This window comes from Plectropomus leopardus, chromosome 2, assembly GCF_008729295.1.
Source record: "Plectropomus leopardus isolate mb chromosome 2, YSFRI_Pleo_2.0, whole genome shotgun sequence".
In the NCBI taxonomy this organism is placed as follows: domain Eukaryota; kingdom Metazoa; phylum Chordata; class Actinopteri; order Perciformes; family Serranidae; genus Plectropomus; species Plectropomus leopardus.
This window is the reverse complement of record NC_056464.1, coordinates 17,117,119-17,136,924: the sequence shown is the minus strand read 5'-3', so window position 1 is coordinate 17,136,924 and position 19,806 is coordinate 17,117,119. Positions and strand designations below refer to the sequence as shown.

At 39.4% G+C, this 19,806-nt stretch overlaps 1 protein-coding gene across 1 annotated transcript in view; it reads right to left on the bottom strand.

The window, feature by feature from the left end:
* Positions 1-18,261, bottom strand: part of dnah1 (dynein, axonemal, heavy chain 1) — a 37,118-nt gene extending 18,857 nt beyond the window's left edge. The window contains 48 exon segments of the mRNA XM_042502941.1: positions 97-293; positions 437-667; positions 975-1,153; positions 1,450-1,479; positions 1,608-1,781; positions 1,928-2,085; positions 2,169-2,329; positions 2,543-2,683; positions 2,783-2,884; positions 2,999-3,157; positions 3,595-3,714; positions 3,826-4,020; positions 4,099-4,276; positions 4,363-4,517; positions 4,630-4,721; positions 4,816-5,002; positions 5,131-5,217; positions 5,548-5,697; positions 5,786-5,899; positions 6,775-6,880; positions 7,004-7,192; positions 7,442-7,555; positions 7,676-7,839; positions 8,016-8,156; positions 8,294-8,473; positions 8,571-8,676; positions 9,030-9,151; positions 9,279-9,443; positions 9,538-9,750; positions 11,118-11,371; positions 11,473-11,671; positions 11,765-11,920; positions 12,149-12,290; positions 12,403-12,485; positions 12,581-12,700; positions 12,892-13,117; positions 13,228-13,421; positions 13,546-13,696; positions 13,889-14,187; positions 14,548-14,759; positions 14,878-15,035; positions 15,175-15,430; positions 15,546-15,716; positions 15,805-15,937; positions 16,054-16,204; positions 16,484-16,665; positions 16,787-16,966; positions 18,222-18,261. Of these exon segments, the coding sequence (XP_042358875.1) occupies positions 97-293; positions 437-667; positions 975-1,153; positions 1,450-1,479; positions 1,608-1,781; positions 1,928-2,085; positions 2,169-2,329; positions 2,543-2,683; positions 2,783-2,884; positions 2,999-3,157; positions 3,595-3,714; positions 3,826-4,020; positions 4,099-4,276; positions 4,363-4,517; positions 4,630-4,721; positions 4,816-5,002; positions 5,131-5,217; positions 5,548-5,697; positions 5,786-5,899; positions 6,775-6,880; positions 7,004-7,192; positions 7,442-7,555; positions 7,676-7,839; positions 8,016-8,156; positions 8,294-8,473; positions 8,571-8,676; positions 9,030-9,151; positions 9,279-9,443; positions 9,538-9,750; positions 11,118-11,371; positions 11,473-11,671; positions 11,765-11,920; positions 12,149-12,290; positions 12,403-12,485; positions 12,581-12,700; positions 12,892-13,117; positions 13,228-13,421; positions 13,546-13,696; positions 13,889-14,187; positions 14,548-14,759; positions 14,878-15,035; positions 15,175-15,430; positions 15,546-15,716; positions 15,805-15,937; positions 16,054-16,204; positions 16,484-16,665; positions 16,787-16,963 (7,574 nt within the window). The 5' untranslated portion in view covers positions 16,964-16,966; positions 18,222-18,261.
* Between the last annotated feature and the right edge of the window lie 1,545 nt (positions 18,262-19,806).

Sequence of the window (19,806 nt, the reverse complement as noted above, 5' to 3'; positions counted from 1 at the left end):
GTGATCTTTAGAAAAAAGCAGATTTATGACGAAAAAAACTCTGTTTCATGAAAGTTACATTTTGCTTGTTAGATGTACAAAATATGACAAACTCACATATGTGAGGCCAGCTTAGTAAGTGACTGTCGCCCGCTCCCGCCCACTCCAAGCAGCAGGGCATTACCCAGAGGCTGGCGCACAATACGGCTAATACGACACACATGCTCAATGGCATCCATGAAGAGCACCAGCTTCATCTTTTTGGTATTGGTCTGGTTGTAGTCTTCCATGTATTCCTCCATCACTTTCACCAACTAAATTATATAATATGGGGTTAAAAAAACAATTAAATTAAATCAAGCATCCTCACAAAATACAAGGTAACTACCAATAAGCCAACTGTGTCAGTGGTTTAACATACTTGAATATATTTCTAACACTGATGGGCGCCACTCACCTTTTCATTGTCCTCAATGAGTGTGTAGAGTTTGTGGTCAGCTCCAGGAATCATGAAATCTCCATACAAAACAGGCTGGCAGGGCACAGCCTCTTCAAACCTGCAGTCAAACTCCTGAATGCAATCCTTCAGTAGCCTGTTGAACCAGTCTCTGTCCTCAGCACACACCAGGCGATCCTGGAAAACCCGGCAGCTTTCGTGGTACCACAGCCTTAGCAGCTGCAACTTGTCCTAAAATCATCAAAGTAACTGTACTTTTATTAAGGGGATTTTGAGATGTAATTTTAATGACATTTCTGCTTGGTTCAAACTTCTTTAAATATATATAATTATTCTGGGGCACCCATATTTCTTGCATCTATTTTAAAGGGGTCATAAGCCATACAGTACATTGCTGATACTAGTTGTTTCAAAAGAAATTAAATTTGTAAGTACTTAATGGATCAATTGACTGAACCAGAAAGGAAATACCAACACTGTGTTTCATTATAGAAACGTGCTTATTTCAATTTAATGTGATTCTGTTGGATCTGACTACCTCTATCATTCCAGCCTCAGCCATGAGGATGCCCTGAAAGACTTTGGACAGGTCTCTGAGGTTGAAGGTGTAATGTGACTTGGCTGGAGTTGGGAGGAGCTGGGAGGTAATGGTAGAGTAGACTCTGATAGTAGTGTCGACAAGTGACTCATTCAGGGGCTGGATTGCTGGCACAGGTCCTGATGAGAAACAGCAGGATAGAAGACAAAAGTGATAATAATAAAACATGAAATGTTAAAATTTGTTTTCTGTAGGATTTGAGACAATGCTTTATCAGAGGACAGTTTTACTTTAGTCAATGGTTTGTTTTCAAATGTTCTGCAGGAATAAAATGACTGAAAATGAGAATTATTCACACATGTGATTTGTATCTTCTTATATCATGCAAGCTCAACTAACTGATGCTGAGTATTGAACAACATCTCACAAACTTTGCACTCTTAATTTACTTCCTTCCTCTGTGTCCCTGACTTACTGCCTGGCTCCCTTCTACTCATAAGTCCATCTGAAAGAGAGCAGAGTTTCAGTAAGAAAATGTTTTTTTTCATAGCCTGATATAAGTATCATCTACTCTCCAATCTCCATTCTGCTGTCCTACCAGTGAATTTAAATACAATGGCAGACCAAAGTTACCCATCCAACTGCCCAGAATGGTGGAGAAAATCTTTTTCTTGCTGCCATCTTCCATTTCAGTAAAAGACAGGAAGTTGAAGTGGCGTGTGAAGCGCTGGGTGATGGGGTTTCGGCCTCCACCTGGGGGTCCCATGGCACAGGCAAAGTTGATATCAACAATGCGCTTGAATGTCCCTATGGAGAAAGGACAGGAAAACAAATATGAAACCTAATAAATAACAAAAGCCAAACTATGCATTAAAACAGCAACAATTATTATTTTTGGCATTAAGAAACACTTAAAGAAAAGCAAGGTGGGAAAAGGCCTACAGTTTTCTCACCTATCTGTTTCCTGTCATACCAGCCTCCATGGTCCATCCATTGCCTCAGCAATTCAATAGGAGGCTGAGCACCATAGGTCTCCAACATGGGCATGTTTAGGTCATCAATAAATATGATGAAGTGCTTCCCTACTGGAGGTCCAAACACACCTTTCCGCCTGACACACAGTCACATGCATTGTTAAGAAGTGGTGGGTCACAGATACATTGTTGAAGTGTAAATAATGAGTAGCAAGCAAACCTTTTGTCTAGTTTACTGTCTATGTAGTCTTGCGTCTGGTTGGCTGAGGTGCGGGCAGAAAACATGAGGAAGTGTGTGATGTACTCAGCAGGCATGTTCCTCAGCAGCTTGTCTGACATGGTCAGGGTCTTTCCTGTGCCAGTTGGTCCAATACAGAGCAACTGGATCACACATACAGACAGACAAAAATCTAACCTAATGCTGCATTTTCAAAGGAATAAAGACATTAAAACATTTATGAACGCATTCTGAATAAGTGCTTCAGTGTAAAATGTTCACAGTTTATATTGACAAGTGATTCCATTTTTCACAATGTTAAAATAAAAAAAATTGTAGACAGACGTGTGAAGCTCAACTGCAATCAAAGTACTCACAGGTTTCTTATTGGTCAAAAGCATATCCATGAGGAAAGACATTCTCACTGTATCAGGAATGGGAACCATGATGTCAGCATAATTTGTCTCTGGGGTTATGACAACACTCTCTGCGTATTTCATCCAGTTGACCCATTGAACCTAGAGTGAAGGCAAAAGGATAATTGCATTAAATGCATAAATGTATTTGATGGTTTTTGTTGCATAGAAAATCTGTATGATTATGTTTTATCTGTTTACTTTTCTTTCCTCGTCTTCATCATCATCCTCAAAGTTACTAATCCCCGCATCATCAAGCCTGTAGTCATACACCAGAGACTCCTCTGGAAAGCATAACTCAATCTGAAGAACAAATGCATTTACATTAATCTCTGTCAAGATATAATCCAACTGTCAATACAAATGACACTAATCTATTTTGGTATTAGGATGCCAAAGCGGAAATGCTGATATGACCTTTTCATCTGCCATCTTGTTCTTGAGCCAGGCACTAAAGCGTTTACGACTGCCTGCATCTCCTGTGGCTCCTACGCTCCACACCAGCGAGAAAAAGAACCAGGGCTCAATCAGCTCCTTCAGGCGGTCCAATTTCTTTTGGAGTGGTGGCTTCTGGTCCTAAAAGACAATATTGGCCAAGACAGAATATTGGCCAGAGGATCACAATCGACAAAATGCATACATATAAAAGAGTGGAATATTTTTTATCAACTTTCCTGCGCATGAATTTACACCCATGAAATTGTTGCCGAAATAGTGAAAAAGTTATTAAATCGCAGAGCATCTTCTGTGTTTTTTCACCACACATGACTGCAAAGACAGATATTATAATAACACATAAATTAAATAACACACAAATTAAATTGCCTTTTTTTAACAACTCAAAACCTGATGCTTATAGTTGCTTGTACAGCTTCCCTAAAGCACTCTCAATTGACCATCGAAACTTAAAATACTGCTTGGGTTGTAATTGATTCAAACATCATATTTGCATTACAAATCTCTTTATATTCACTTAATGGGGTTTAATCTAAGAGGAAAAAAACTGCACGCACCTCTTTAATTTTGAAGGGACTGAAGAAGCAGTCCATAAGTTTAAGCAGACTACAGGTAAGGTTGCTGTCCAGAGATGTGATGACCTCCTTTACAGAGGTATGGACAAATGTGATGGAGTCCTGGGTAAAATATAAACAAAAGCAGAATATTGTGTATAGCATCATAATCTACTGTATTGAAAACCTTTAGGATTCCCTGCTAATGTCTGTCAATTATGTCAACCCTCTGACCTGCAGGAACCTGGAAAATAGGGAGTCGAGCTGCTCTGTGAAAGGTTTCAGGGCTTTAGGGAGCCGCTTCAGCCAACACTCTGTAAATGGAATGAGGCCGAGAATACTGGGCTCAAGGTAGACCATACCGCAGCGAGACACTGTGGCTGGAGAAGCCACTGCCAAGTCTTGCACCTCAAACATCATGGTCATCACCTGCAAGAGGAAAACATCTTAATGCACATGGTACAACAAAAGGGCCAAAAAATTAGGACTGTGAAAACTTAACCGTACATCAGTGAGCTTGATGATTTCACCAGAGCTAAGGCACAGTTTTTTGTTGTCATCCAGCACAGTGTTCATGTTCTCAATCCATACAGCGTCCACTGGTCCATCAAACATGTACCACTTTTTGTCTTTGTCCATGGATGAGGCACCTCCACGGATAACAGATGAGAGGATACCATCCGTCCTATAGGGGTGGAGAAAATGTGTGTATTTGTAAGTCTAACATTTTACATTTGTTCTGTAGTTTATGTAGAACAAAGAATCACTTACCACTCATGTGTGAGCAGGTCATACTCCCCATAGAGCTGTCCCATGGTGATTGACTTTGGGTTGAGGACATATATCTGAACCGCCTCATACACACCACCGCTCACAGAGGGCTGGCCCTTCAAAGCTGTTATTGCTGCACCTAGTATCTCATAACACTGACACACACAACTCTAATACTTACAAACAGGACTCTACACTGCAAAATAAAAATCAATTAAATCAATCAATCAAATGATCAACATGCTAGTAAAACTGTAAAAGACTCACCTTGGTTTTACCTGATCCAGAGGGTCCAACCAACATCAGGCCATGTCTTACCACAGTGGTCTCATACAGTTGAATACACTTATTAATATACCCTGCAATCACCACAATACTATCATCTACTCATCCTTAAAAAACAGGTACCTGCACATCTGAAAACATATTTTCTTAACTTCCAGAAAAACTTACCATCCACATCTTTGAGGTTTTTCTTGGTGCAGATATTACGCATGGACTCTTCAAGTGTGCCATAGTTGATTGGCTCCTGTTTTGTCTTCGGAAAAAGATCAGACACAATACCATTGAAGAGCTTCAAGTCTTCCTGTAAAAACTTTGGTACATTGACATCTTGAATGGCTCGCAGACAGATCAACTCCTGGGAGACAGCGAGATTGCAGAAGAATAAAATATTAAATTGGACAGGTAGTTTTTCAAACTTAATTCAAAATCTGTCATATTTTCTGACATCTTATTTCCATCATAAACAAAATAAACATTTCCAACCTCATTCATGATGGGATTTTCTCTCTTCAAGTTTCCAGCAGCTGAAATCACAGTCTTCACAGCTCTCATTCCAAAGTCATAATGATCCTTTATAGACAATGAGCAAATGTCAGCACATCTTCATATCTTTGTTATTCCTATATACATACACTTAGATTCTCATCTTTCCATTTATATGTAACTATGTGTTTGGCATTTTTTATAGTGTAATGCTGTAAAATTAAAGTTGTATTAAAGTTTTAAAAAGTAATGTCTATCACAATATACATATAATATACGCATGCCAGTTTAATTTGCTTTTTCAATACCACATATGCCCACTTTAATAACACAAACTGCATGTTTTCTTGGCTGACAGAAATTGATGTGGAGATTCAGCTGATTCTTATTCAGATTTCCTTTGAATCTATACAATACCTGAGAGCTCAGTTGTTCAGAGGAGAGCTTGAAAGTGGTGGTGATCTTCTTGGAGAGGAGTTTGGCATCACTGAAGCCGAATGAGTACAAGGAGATCTCAGCTATCATAGCATAGTCAGGGACCATCATAGCCACAGGACGAAACAGTGCCTGTAAAAGATACAATCTCCTTTGTTCAACCCTAACTGGTTATCCTCAATGTTATTTAGTTATTTAAAATTAAATCACTGTTTCATACCTTGAGATTGTCGGGCAGTTCAGTGCGTCCAGCATAACCAGGGTTCATAGTGATGAATACGGCGCAAGAAGGGACAAGAGGAATCTCTGCCCCCTCAAACACAAACCTCTCTGCCTAAAATCACAACATACACCTATTATTTAGAGATACATATAACTGCTTCTTTATGCGTGGAATGCAGATGTGGTAAAAAAAAACAAAAAACAAACACTCTTTACTCTTACAATTTCTCCATTCTGCAACTTCATAATATGAAATTACTATATTATTATTAGTTCAAGGTACAAACTGATTCCAAATAATACATGTAGTAAAACTGGTCACTATCAGAATATAAATAATTGGCATTAACTTCAATTCTGGAAATGTTAAGTCCTGTAGTTGACTGATCTACTTTCTATACTGGTGTGTAATGTAATCTAGCTACATAAACAGCATCTTTTATGATATAACTGTTCATATAAAACATCATTCTGTTATTACCAACTTTAAAGACTAGCAGTGTATTTATTTTTTTTATTAAAGTCATAGATAACTTAGTTGTTTTTACTGACAAATATAAGCAATATTTGTCATTTTAGAGCAACATGACCATCTCTGACATATGTGCAACACAGTATTTTATCTGTTCTTGTGTTGGCTTTGAAATAACACACACACACACACACACACACACACACACACACACACCCACACACACACACACACACACACAGATATATATATATATATATATATATATATATAGTCCCACTTCCAAGTCTCTGGAATTGCTCTAGAGGGTTAAGTCCATTGAATCAAATATATAAAGCATGTAAAAATTACTGAAGCAAAACAATCATATTTGTTTTTTTCTTGAAATGCAGTCGAAATATATACATGATGTACACAACGGCTTTACTTATGCACAGAACTTCTACAACTCAAGCACTCTGTGGATATGTACAGTAGGTACCAGTGTGTGAAATTCTAGTGAATTAAATTCTCACCCTTTGCTGTTGGGCTTTTTGTATAGTGGTAATCTGCTGTGCCACCACTGATAGCACTTCCACATCTATCCGATTAAACTCATCAAAGCATGCCCAGGCCCCAGAGCTGCAAAAAGAAACACAAAAAAAGCAACATGAATGTGATTAGTGGGAGATTTTGGATATTTAACAGCAGACAGACAACTGCAACAGCAACAACAGACATCACACTTTAGTAACTGCCTCGAACCTGGCCAGTCCTTTGAGGAACTTGCCCATAGCAATGAAGTCTAGCTGATCAGAACAGTTGAAAACAACTGTCTGAATAGCCAGCGCCTTTCCCAGATCTTTGGTGGTTTCTGTCTTTCCTGTCCCTGCTGGACCTGCAGGAGCCCCTCCAAACTTTAGGTGTAGAGCTCCTGTTAGGGTCAGGTAGCATCTGTAAGAGGCAGGAAGTAAGGTATTGATTAAACAAAAGATCCGCAAATTGTATTAAAAGTTCCGAGTACACTTTAGTTGTACAACATTTCGATCTAATAATCTTTGTCAGGCAAATCATCATCACAGAGCAAAGCCAGCCATATAAAGACACAAGCACATTCATATCTCAGTCGGAAGAATGGTATTCAAATGATTACACAACATTCAGGAAAATAACAGAATGGACAAAAGTAGACTTAAAAACTACCTGTCAGTGAGCGGGGTAATGACCAGACGTCCAGAGTTACCAAGGTACTCATATCCATACAAAAACTCTGCATTCACTGCATGGATGTACAAGTCATCTTTTGCCCAGTAATACCTACAAACAGTATCAGATCAGTATCAGACTGACTCTGCACCCACAGAATTACAAAATGATGGTAAAGACTGACAGAAGTGAAAAGTAAAAGATTACAGAACAACAAAACAAAAAGATAACCTGAGCTGGCTGATCCACTCAAAGTCATTGATGCTTGAGACCTCCTGCTCCACCAGTTTGGCCGCAACATCCTTAGCATGGACCTCTATGACTATGAGGGCGGACAGCACTGCTCGTTGCATCTTAGACAGTGGCCCTCTCACCAGCTGCACCAAGTCACCCAGCTTCAGAAACAAAAGGGAACATTTTAAGAACGTCAGTACACAGTATACAATAGAATGGCCAACATTCGATGCAAATGTGAGCAATAAATAATGGAAAGTGTATGTTTTTCATTAATTATCAATATTTAAAATGTTATTTAGTTGGAATATTTGCCAGTCTAATACTACGTCCACACCTGTGTCTCTAGCTGGGGATAAAGACGATCAGCCAAAACTCCTTGCTCCAGGGCCTCAGACACCTCAGCAGTCCAGAAGACTTGACAGCCAGCTATCACCACTTGACCAGGCCACGCTAACACCCACTCTGCACGTGGTTGCTGAGAGGTCAACAGAGCACACACAGATGACACAAAAGCTGTAAAACTTTAATATTCCCACATTTTGGAATTCTAAACAAGTGATAAAAGAGTACAAACACACTAAAAACATCAAAGTAAGAATCAGGGTCGCAGACCTCAGGGTAGACTTTAAGTGAACGGTCAATATTATCCCTCAATGTGGCTTTCATAGATTTCTCGACTTCCCTGAGCCAGTCCTCCACATTTCCAGTCGGCCACACTGGCAGGAACAGCTTAACCTCCTCCCCTTCTCCAGAGTACATGTGAGTAATCTGTAGATCCGACTGGAATTGAAGCTGAGAACCAACAGAAGTCTCAGTCATATGTAGTACATGTTACACTTTCAGTACTGTAAAAGCAGAGTAACTGTTAAAGACACTGGCCATAAAATACCCGTGCGATGTTCTCAAAGCATTTGCGTAAATGCGGTTGTACAGCAGTAGGGTCTTTGGTCTGGGACAGAATCTCCAGGAGCTCATCATCTGACAGGAAGTAAAATCTACAAAAAAATATGCACTGTACAGTAAATTGTCTGTGTAATCAACAGTGTGTCATAATTTAGCTTAGAGATGGCCACAAATCATCCACGGGTTATTGTACATAAGAAGCCTTTACTTTTTCAAGATATTTGCTTGTTTTCCTTCTGGTACCATAGCTTTTCAAATTTATAGCAAATGAAGAAAGTTTCTTTGGCCACTCACTGTTGGTGAGATTGTGGTATCATATGAAAATGTTGTATCAATACATATCTTCCCCAAGGAATGATATGTAAAGTCATGTCATAAATCTGTTATCACCACAATCACAAAGTGAAAGCCAGGAGAATTTTAGGACACCTTCAGTGAGGCTTACCTGGGGAAGGCACCTCGTTTTTTCTCCAAGTATTCACTGAGACCCTTCTGCACCTGTTCCAATAATGTGTTGCACTCCTTTAGTTTGTCTAGCAGACGTGCATCTGGACACAGCTCAATCACCTTGAGATAAACGTAGAAACACACATTAAACAGTTTACAACAAACACGTCAGTATTATCTCTCTACATTATCTCTGTATAAAACCAAAACCTCCTCCTTTAATATGAAGCTGTGTGGAATCTCTGACCTTTCGATTATTAAAGGCATTTTTCATGACTCTCCTCCATGTCTGATCCATTTGCTGGTATCTTTTTCCTTCCACAGGCAGCTGCTGGTTGATATCATCAGAGCTGAAGATGGGCTCCAGGTAGAGCCAGGAGCGCTGGCAGGTCAGCCACTCCTCCAGAACATCCTGCAAGCACCAGAAGAGGGCAGCAGCACCACATAAGACACTGCATGAAAATGACAGAAGACACAAGACCCTCATTCAGTGTGTTTGTGTGTACTTGAGTTATTCTGAGTTTGCTCTCCCAGGAGTTGATTCGGTCCTCAAAGGCTTTTTTGAAGGGAGAGAAGGACATGCTCTGGGTCATAACAATGTGGTCATCCAGTAATTGTGATGCTTCATCTGGGCTCTTCAAGATGTAGGTGCCTGTCTCTTTGTAGGGCAACACATCAAAGTCTACTGTTGACCACTCTCGTTCCATCTTTTCCAGGGCCTGGGTGAGAAGGAGTGAAAAAAAAAAGTAGGTGGAGTTGTTGTGAGCTAAAAATGAGTGGCTTACTCTGTTATGTGCGTCTCAATACCCATACTACCATACTATTTAGTATGCCAGAGAAAGATTTATGTATGTCCGAATACACAGTATGTCAAATGCAGCATGCTAAAAATACCAAAATATTCCACTGCATCCAGTCGCATTTTGCAGCATGCAAGCCAACATGTTTTTGTGGCTACTCTGACCCACAATCCCATTGAGTTGATCATAAATATGACCAACAACAAAATGACATAACTATGAAAGTAACAATGACAGAGAAATGCATATGTAGTCTCATTCTACTGCTGTGAACATATATTAGATTCAACAATGTATGTGGTTATAACTTACACATATAACTTACACATTACAAACTAACTGAACAGCTCTCTGGATTAACCTCCATCTCTTATGATCTTAATGAATGGTTATGTGTTTTATCTCCAAAGTAATGGATATATCATCGAGAGTGTCAATGTTCAGGCCGCAATGTTATAACAAAATAGTATATCGCACTAGTTTGCATTATTGTATATAAAGACTGACAACATGACAGCTCCCCATAAGTGAAGCCAAAACATTTCAATCGCCCCCTGGTGGTTGGCTGCTGTATAGATCATAAACCCCACCCCCACTTCAGTTTCTGATAAGTTAAACGTTTTTTGATGATATATATATGGTGCCAACAGACATATGACTTAGTGCTATTAGAGGTCCAGTGTGAATTATACAGCCCTGAGTTTGGGTTAACCCTAAATTACCAACTTGAGTGTAAACAGAGCCAGCTCTAATCCAAGAGCAAATTCACTCAGTATAAAAAAATACACAGGTACTACTGGACACCAACCAGACTACATAGGGGGGTTTACTAACTAATAACTCATGTTGCAAATGCCAAAAAGAAAAGGGCACTTTTTTTAGACTGTTTTTGAGATTGTCTGCCTAATAACCCTTTTGGAGTAAAATTCTTAGACACATGAGTAAGTGTATTCAAGTAATTAATTTATTTTTTGGAGGGAATGATGACTTTTGTGATGCACTCTCTTGTACAGCCATTTTATTCTTATTGCTGCCAATGGAATGTCTCATCTGATATGTTAACCTGCCATGTACCAACCCATTCAAAATCAATAAAATTTCAATTAAAAAAAACATAGAAGAAGAAAAGGGACAACTCCTAACCCTGGGTTAAGGATAGCCCTGGGAAAAGAGAATGGCGCAACAAACTTTGCTTTTCCACGGTGGCACTCTGTTCATCAGACATCTGAAACAAACACAACTTCACACTTCATAAAATACTATACATGACTCCCACTCCAAGGTACCTGTTCAATGGTGTACTCTTTCCCAGCCACCTCAGCCACATGAGCTATGTCATCCACGTGGTTCTGTAGGCCAAGCTCCATGCAGCGGGAGAAGGTTAGGTTAGCTTTGGGCTTGACTTTCATCTGAATGCGTTCTGAAAGCATCTCCCAGTGGCGGCTCCTCATCCCTGGGTTTCTCAAGCCCTGAATCAGAGGAACGTAAGGAAGGAAGTCCTCAATCTTTCTGCGGATTACAGTTGCCACCAACTGGCAGTCTGGTGTTGCGAAAGACAAAGAAAAGAACATATCAGACATATTACTATAACAACCACACTTAACTTTATCAAGTTTGAATGGTGATAGATGTACCACCTACCAGGAATATCCTTGAACTGTTTAATACATTTGTGCATGGTCTTGTGGGCATCTGTAACGTTGTGCTCAAGCTGCTCGGGGTCTATGGAAGACAGCGGGTCATTGAGCCAGCTCTCATGCCAACGTAGCCAGTCTGAGGTTGTGGTCCATAAATCTTTAAAAGGCTGGAAATCCTTTACCAGCTTCTGCAGCCGATCGTACTGTAATATACATTTAGATTTCATTATCAGAAAAACAATACAAATGTATATTGATTCTCAGTATGTTTATTTGATGGTTTCTCTTTCACTTACATTAGTGATAGGAATACCAAACAGACGTTCCCTTGCATTGTAGGTTTGAGCCATTGTCTGACACTCCTTAAGTTGCTTGCTTGTGCGCCTCATCTCATTGGCCACCTCATGGGCATGCTCAATGTCTGCATGACCCGCAAAGCCAGCAACCAGCATCTATAAACACAGTTGCTGTGATTTAGAACGAAATGGCCTCAATTTGCTCTCCTGAACTTATCATTTATAACATGTTAACATAATAGATTAGAGATTGTTGGGTGGACATCTCACAAGATGACCACTAAAAAAATAAAAATCACAAAGGACGTCTACTATCAGATGTGGCCAAACAAGGCTGTATGTTCAGTTAATGTTGAAAAAAAAAAACTTGTTGGCTCAGCTGACCTGTAGAGAATCGAGCTGCTCCTCAAAGTTGTTCTGATTAGCCAGCTGGATCTTATGGAAGCGCGCCTCATCCTCCACACTCTGGACCGCTACTGCTTCCATTTGGCCGATTATTTTATGAGGCCACCCTATAGCTCTCCACCTGCAGAAATAAGTTACACTAGCAATGACTATAATAACTCCTCAGTTTCCTCTGATCACTCTAACCACTGCAAACAACTTTTCCAAACATTAGCATGTTATTTTACACTTACTTTTTAGTGACATCTTCATCTGAAACACAGTAGGAGAGCTCTTCTATCAGCTCATAGTCAGACAGGGTCTTGCCAATAAGTTCCTGTTGTGGACGCATTGGAAAAAATAATCCGATTTATTGACAAAGTATCCCTTCATATGACACATAACAGAAATAGCCAGTCCATAAATGCGCACCTTGTAACTCTTGAGCTGTTCTGGGATTTGCTTCATCCAATCCCTTTTTTCAGTCAGTTCCTCAATACTATTGGGCTTCTCATTTAGCTTTCTACTCATTGTGTTGCACTCTTCACATGCCTACACACATACAAGACAAAACATATAATCGAAGTTAAGAAGGCAGGGATGGGGCCGCTTTCAAACTGAAATAAATGCAGGTCCTGTCTAAAAGTAATTAACAAAGTACTTCAATATGAGATACACATGCAGTATATACTGAATTATTAATTTCTTATAAGTGTTTTCTGGTCTCTAAACAAATGACTTACATCATCAACCTGCTTGCGTAGCTTCCGAACAAGGTGGTCCAACATTGCATTGGCTAAAGCCTTTCTTTTGTTGCACAGAGCCAGACGTACAGCCTCCACACGGACAACAAATGGACCAATAACAATGGAGGATGGCAGAGAGTGCTCCAGCCTTTCCTTGTCTTTGAGATGTTGTTCCACCTCTTTTTTTATTTCTTGAGATGTCTGCTCTGCATGTGTATGAGATCTGACAAAGAAGATTTAAATTACTCCATTTAATGAAGAAAGCATGCTGAATGGACCATAAATCTGACACCTTGTTGGAGAGCTTGCATTAAAAATTTCAAACAGACTTACTTGACATAGGTTTCTATGTCCAAGTTGTGTAGCTCTAGGTGTTTTTCATATTCAGTAGCATAGGCCCTGAGAGGTACGGCTGCTTGTATCAGGGCACTGTGGACCTTCTCTCTCAGCTCAGTTACCTCTGGTTCCCACAAATTCACTGATTCGAGCAATGGATCACCACCAATGAACAACTTCTGCATCACAAACTGGCATGGACAAGAGAGGAACGGTTAAATCACTGTCCTGCAAAGTTAACATGTCATTATCGTCATCCATTTCCAATGGTGATTTAATGCTCTACGATTCTGTTGATTACAGATTTTATTTTACCTTATCAAGTTGCGGGACGTTGTACGTGGCCAAAATGGCCTTATCAAAAAGGTTAATGATGGATGTTGCAAAGTTCTCTGGTGGAGTGCTGTAATGAACCCCAGTCTGATCCAGAACCAAGTCCACCAGGAACAGAGGATTCTTTTTTGGCCTAGAGAGAGAATGGAGTAATATTACCAACACCATACTAAATCCTTCACACACTCCTTAAAATTGGACTAAGCATACTACAAGATATAGAAACATCATAAGAAATCACAGATGCATACTGACATAAAAGTGTGTGAAAATGTTCAAATAAATGTGAGTGTGTGCCAATGTGTGCAGGCGCATGCCATCTTACTTGTAGGGGCTTGTGACAAGATCATGGCCCCAGACCAGGTCCTGAGGACATGTCAGCATACTGTGGCAAGCGTTTAACAGCAGCTGAGTCAGGCTGGCCAGTGAATCCTGCACAAGGAAGCGCAAGGAGTCCTGCTGGTTAAAGCGCACCACAGACATTAGTCTGTACAGCTTAGACATCTTGTACATCTCCCAGTGGTCTTCGTACACGTTGTACGAGCCCGGGCCAATATTCCCCAAGTTGGAACGTATACTGTTGCTCAGCGTGATGATCCATGCCTCCCTGAGAAACAAGTTTATCTGGAGAAAGAGAAAAACACTTGATACATCGTTATTCATGTGAAACGTAGGCGTCTTCTTCCTCTGCAAGTTTTTTTTTTGTCATTTCCAGTTAACATGAGCTGCATAAAAGTGTCCATGATTAAATGTGAAATTGTTACCAGTATCACAGAAAAAAAGAGATGTTGATGTTAATCTTTTACAAATGGTTTGACCACAAATAAGTTGCTTCATAAGTTGCCCTGATGACAAACTGTTTTAGCACGGGTCATGCTTAAATTAGGACAATGCATTCAAATTCGTATTTAAAAGAAATCAAAAATTTAAAGCTACTTAAACCCTAGTATTGGCAGAAGAAAAGCAATTCCAGTATTACAGTACCTGGGTGTGCATTTGAGACTGGATGGTTTCAAACTCGTCCAGTCGCAGTGGTTTGATTGAGGCAACATTGAATAGCCTCATGGTTGCTACTTTGTTGCACTCAATCCATATTTCAGATAATGCACAGATGACCTGTGGCTTTGTCAGCAGGGAACGGAAGACAACAGTAGCTTGGTTCTTCTTAAAATTATGATGAGAAACTTCAATGCTCTCTGTAAATAGATAAAACAAACCAGTGTTTAGATTCTGGGGTGAATGTCAGGTACAGAGCTGTACTACATTTGTTAAATCTTGACACCACTGACTCAAAGAAATGTATAACTGTCTTACCTTTTTGCGGTACATTCTCAGGATCCCTCTGTGGCAGGGTGATGTGTGAAAACTCCTCAGGGTGGCTCATCACTACTTTATCAAAGCTCATGCGGTTCATTGTACAGTCGTATTCAAGTTTGACCTCCTTCTCCAGATCCTCTATACACTTCTCTAGACTGAACATTACATATTTTTTAGACACCTTATTCACCCTACTTGTTAGTTCACATTTCAATTCAGAGGGATCTTTAATCAAGTAGGTCATATTGAACAAGTGGATTGTGACAGCAGTAATATGACACTGGCTTTACTCACATTTTCAGTCGAAGCCCAGGGGTTGAAAGGGTGTGTCCTTTGATACGCTGGAGACTGCGGGTATCAAGAGATGGTGTTCCCCTCCAGATGGGCATGCAATCCACAGACAAGTGGTAAAGAAGCAGGGCTTCTGTGTCCTTCCTCAAACACAAGGCAAACTGAATCCGTTCAACAAAGACTCGTGGGTCCTCAGCACTGAATAACAATCGGATCCTGGGTACCCAGAACTGAGTGCCCGCTCGCATGGAGTTTTCTTCTGTAAAACACCGGGAGATGGAAGACATACACATATGATCAATATAACAATTGGTAACAACGAGGACAAGATAAGATAATACTGTGTCATTACAGCGCAAAGACATGAAACCAACCACAATATTTCCTCTTTTTGTGTTCTGCATTCAAAATAGGATTTCCTTCGTCATCTGTCCGTTTGCTTTCCTGGTGGACTTTCTGAACCAGGTACTGGCATTTCTCTTTGCAATAGTCAAGAACCCCAACTAAATGCCAGTTGTACTCCAGAGGGTAGCTTTTTGGGTCCTCTTCACAAAAGAGAGAGAAGAGAGTAATCGTCAAAGAACAGAAATGAATGTCTATCTCTGTTGACACAGTATGACTCTGACATTTTACCGGAAGGAATCTTGTCTTCTATAGGCAGCAGGGCTTTTGCAGGAATAGGTTTTCGATCAGGTGATCCTTCAACATTGCCCAGAGCAAGCCAGTCCTCTGGAGACCTGCAGTCATACTCCTCATTGTCAAATATCTAAAAGCGAAAAATAGGAAAAATGAGTGTTGGTTGTGCTGTTCCCCAAAATATGGGATGTAATGGTAAAAGGCAACCAAAATGCCACAGAAAAAAAGCAGCAGTAACTGACTCACCTCCAGAGGGAGATAGGGTGATACAGGATTGTCTGTCGTAGTCATATGCTCATCACTGCTGCTCAGATGTCTTGGTATTAGGAGACTGGAGTATATGCCTTTTTCTGCCAAGAGCTGTTCAAAGTCTAACTTTGAATATTCCCTTCGAAGTCTATGAGAAAACAATATAAAACAATAAAAATACATTTTAAAACAGACTGTTAAAATAAAGTGACTCGTGGACCTCAATAAACAAGCTAATGTACAGTAAGACAAAACCATTAAATATGTATCATATAATGGAATCCAGCGTCTTACTTCAGCGCATGATCAGTGAATCTTGACACACAGTATATGGAATACCCTCACTGTGGGAAATGCAATCAAAGCTCTACAACACTAGATGAATCATCCGCTTCTGTCATACATGGTGCAAACAAACACTGCATACCTCTCTATCGCTAACTTGCGGGGGATCTGGCCAGAAATGGTTTGGTAAGGTATCTGGACCTTGGGTTTATCTCCACCACAGCAGAAGTAAGAAGTCTGTGAAAGCTGTTCAGCAGGTCCATGGTTATCCTTTTCAACAAGGCCCTGTGTCATCTGCTGGGTTTCAGGTCCCGCTGTACAAGGCTAGTCAATAAACAGTTACTTTTGATTTTGGTCAGAGAACTACAGAAGATCAACATTTGGGTGTCATGGGCTTCATAAATGTCAGTCAGAATTAGAAGCATCAAATGCATTGGGCTTTTACCTGGTACTTGGATGTAGTGACGATATCTGAGTAGATGCCTTTTTGTTCAGTCACAGAGCATTTACTGATTGGAGGGAGTTTGCACCTGTGACCTGGAGCTGGAGGCTTGAGCTCTGGAGGTTTGCTGGGGGGACGAGGCACCAGTACACCAAAACCAGGCAAATATTTCGTTGCCATCCTCTTGGAGAAAAAAATAATTTATGTGGCAACAATGGAGCCTGGATTTAATAATTTCAGCTGCTTCTAAAATAATCTGAGCAGTATGGACTATTTCCTCAAAATACTTTATGTTACGTGCAAAATGCAGTTGCCAACTATAAGTTAATATTTACATTACAGCAATGGAAGAAGAAATATTCAGATCTGTTACTTAAGTAAAAGTACAAATACTACCCTGTGAGAATACTTGCTTACAAAGAAGTCCTGCATTGAAAATGGTACTTAAGTAAAAGTACGTAAGTATAATCAGGAAAATGTACTTAAAGTATTCAAAGTAAAAGTACCCAATGCAATAAACACACACACAATCAAAAAACTCAAAAATTATTAGAAAAACAAACACCCCATAAATTCAAATTTAAAAACTAAGAAGAAAAATATTTTGTAAAATCCAAATTATCTGTACAAAATAGAAAAAACACCCCCAAACTCAATATTATTTAAAAATAAAAAAGATAGAAAAAAAAATCAAAAAAAAAATTAAAAACAAAAGAAAGTATAAAACTATAAACAAAATTGAAAAAAGCCCAAAACAAAACCCAAAACTCAAAAGCATCTGATAAATTTGAAAAATTCTTCAATGTATATCAACTGACTGGCAGTTAATTTCCTGTGAATCACAGATGCAATGATTAATCAACTAATAATTGCAGCTGTACTAGTATAAACTGTTTGGTAATTTAATTTATAGCAAAACATCATATTTTATAATCTCTTATGTTTTTTTAATGCACAAGTCTTACTTTGTAAAGTAACAACTGTGGTCAGATAAATGTAGAAATGTAAAATTATGCAAGTAAAGCAAAAGTACATCAAATTCATACTTTAGTACAGCACTTGAGTAAATGTACTTAGTTACATTCCACCCATATTTGTTTCTGTCCTAGGAGCACCCATAGACTTTAAATAGCCCATGGAAGAACCTAACAAACTCATTTTTAATTTAATTTTCCCATAAGTAAGACACAGCTCAGGTTATATTTAAAAAGAAGAGTAGAAACCAACATAATTCACAAGCAAATTGCTGCACACTAAGTTACAGTGACAAGCGTTAGCTTACGCTAACAAAGGGTAACAAACTAGTAAAACGACATTCCAACGTAAGGTAGTAAGCTAGTGCTAGCTGTTAGCACATTTAGCGCATCACCAGCGCTCAAACGTTTGCTATTTTAATTTTATAAACAACAGGGAAAAAAACACTCTTGACATACGTTACCTTGTTTTAAAGTCTACATCAAGTTGTAACGGATCTTTAAAGTATCCTCTACATGAATAAAATACTGTCGAGACGAACTTGTGAAATCTCGGTTTCTCAGTGAAAGTTAACTACTGGTGTGTAAGCGTTGCACGCGGCAACAGTTGTCAAGGAGACGAAGACGTAAAGCCCCACCGACGGCACGGAGAGCGTCTCACAGCAACCTGAGGCTTTGAGACAGACTGAAGAAAGACCAGACCAAAAGAAAGAGCTTTAAAATGTCCACTCAGTGAACAAAAGTCACACACTCTTGCACGAAAAGAAAAGAAAAGCAAGAGAAAAGTACAAAAATAACCGGAGGCAGCCTTCCCTGTAATCTGTAGGCCTAATAGTGGCTATTTTGCTGCATAATGAGAACTTGAACAAAAAATTAAACGTATCAGGTTTGTCTTTGCCCTCATTTTTCACAAGTTTAAGATTTTAGACTTTTGTCATGCATGCTGTAGATATATCTCTCTCAAATTTTGTTTGCTAATTTGTTAAAAATCTTTATTAATGAGCACTTCCCTTTTTTCCAGGATAGGCTGATATGATGTGGCATATCAAGATGCTGATTAAACAACATCATTACTGTGGTACCTTGGATTGATTAAAATAAAAAGTCTCGAATGTAATTTCCCTGAATTTGCAGGCAGCGGTCAGCACGCCAGTGGCACGCTCCCACAAAACTTAAGGCATCTGTTGCAACGTATTGTGCGATCAAACCGCACATTTTAGCCTTTTGTTGTGATCAGCCCAAGACACACCTGTATAGTGGGCTACTGATGCAGTTAAGTCAGGATCTTGAAATGCCACACTTGTCAGATAGATTGATTATCATGGAAATCGAAAAGTGCTCACTAACACAGACCGATTAACAAACAAAATTTGAGAGAAATATATCTATTGAGTGCATGAAAAAGTCTTAGATCTGTAACTTAAACCAGCAAAAATGGGAGAAGTGATGTGTTAAAATTTTGTTCACTGTAGCCTACCAAAGAAAATTTAACAGTGTTGTCACATTATAGCATTAATAATTTTGTATACAGTATATCTGAATATATCTCTTATGGGAAAAAGTGAGTGGAATAAGAAAGCTATGCAGGATAAATGAAGTGAACTTGTCTTGCTCATATCTGAGGGAGGTGATGTGGCCCAAGGGCCCATTGCCTCATAATCCGCCCATGAATAAGACAATTTCTCATCAAACCACCCCCAGTCTCAAAATTCTATTGTCCTCTGACTCAAACAGCTGATTAACTGTGGGAAACAAGAATAGCAATAATCTGAAAGCAAAAGAAGACCTAAACCAAAGTCACAGCTCAAAAAATTAAATACAGTTTTTATATATATGTATACATACATATGTATTTTGGACAGGTTAAGCATCTAGGAGGTTGGTTCTCAAAAGTGATAGTAAGTTTACATAATCACCACAGAAATTTCACATGACACTGTTCTCCACAGGTAAGCACCACAACACTCACATCCCATGCTGCTCATGTTGGAGATAGTGACGGTAATGGCAGTAATGATAAGCTAATGGAATTTGATTGGAATGCATTCT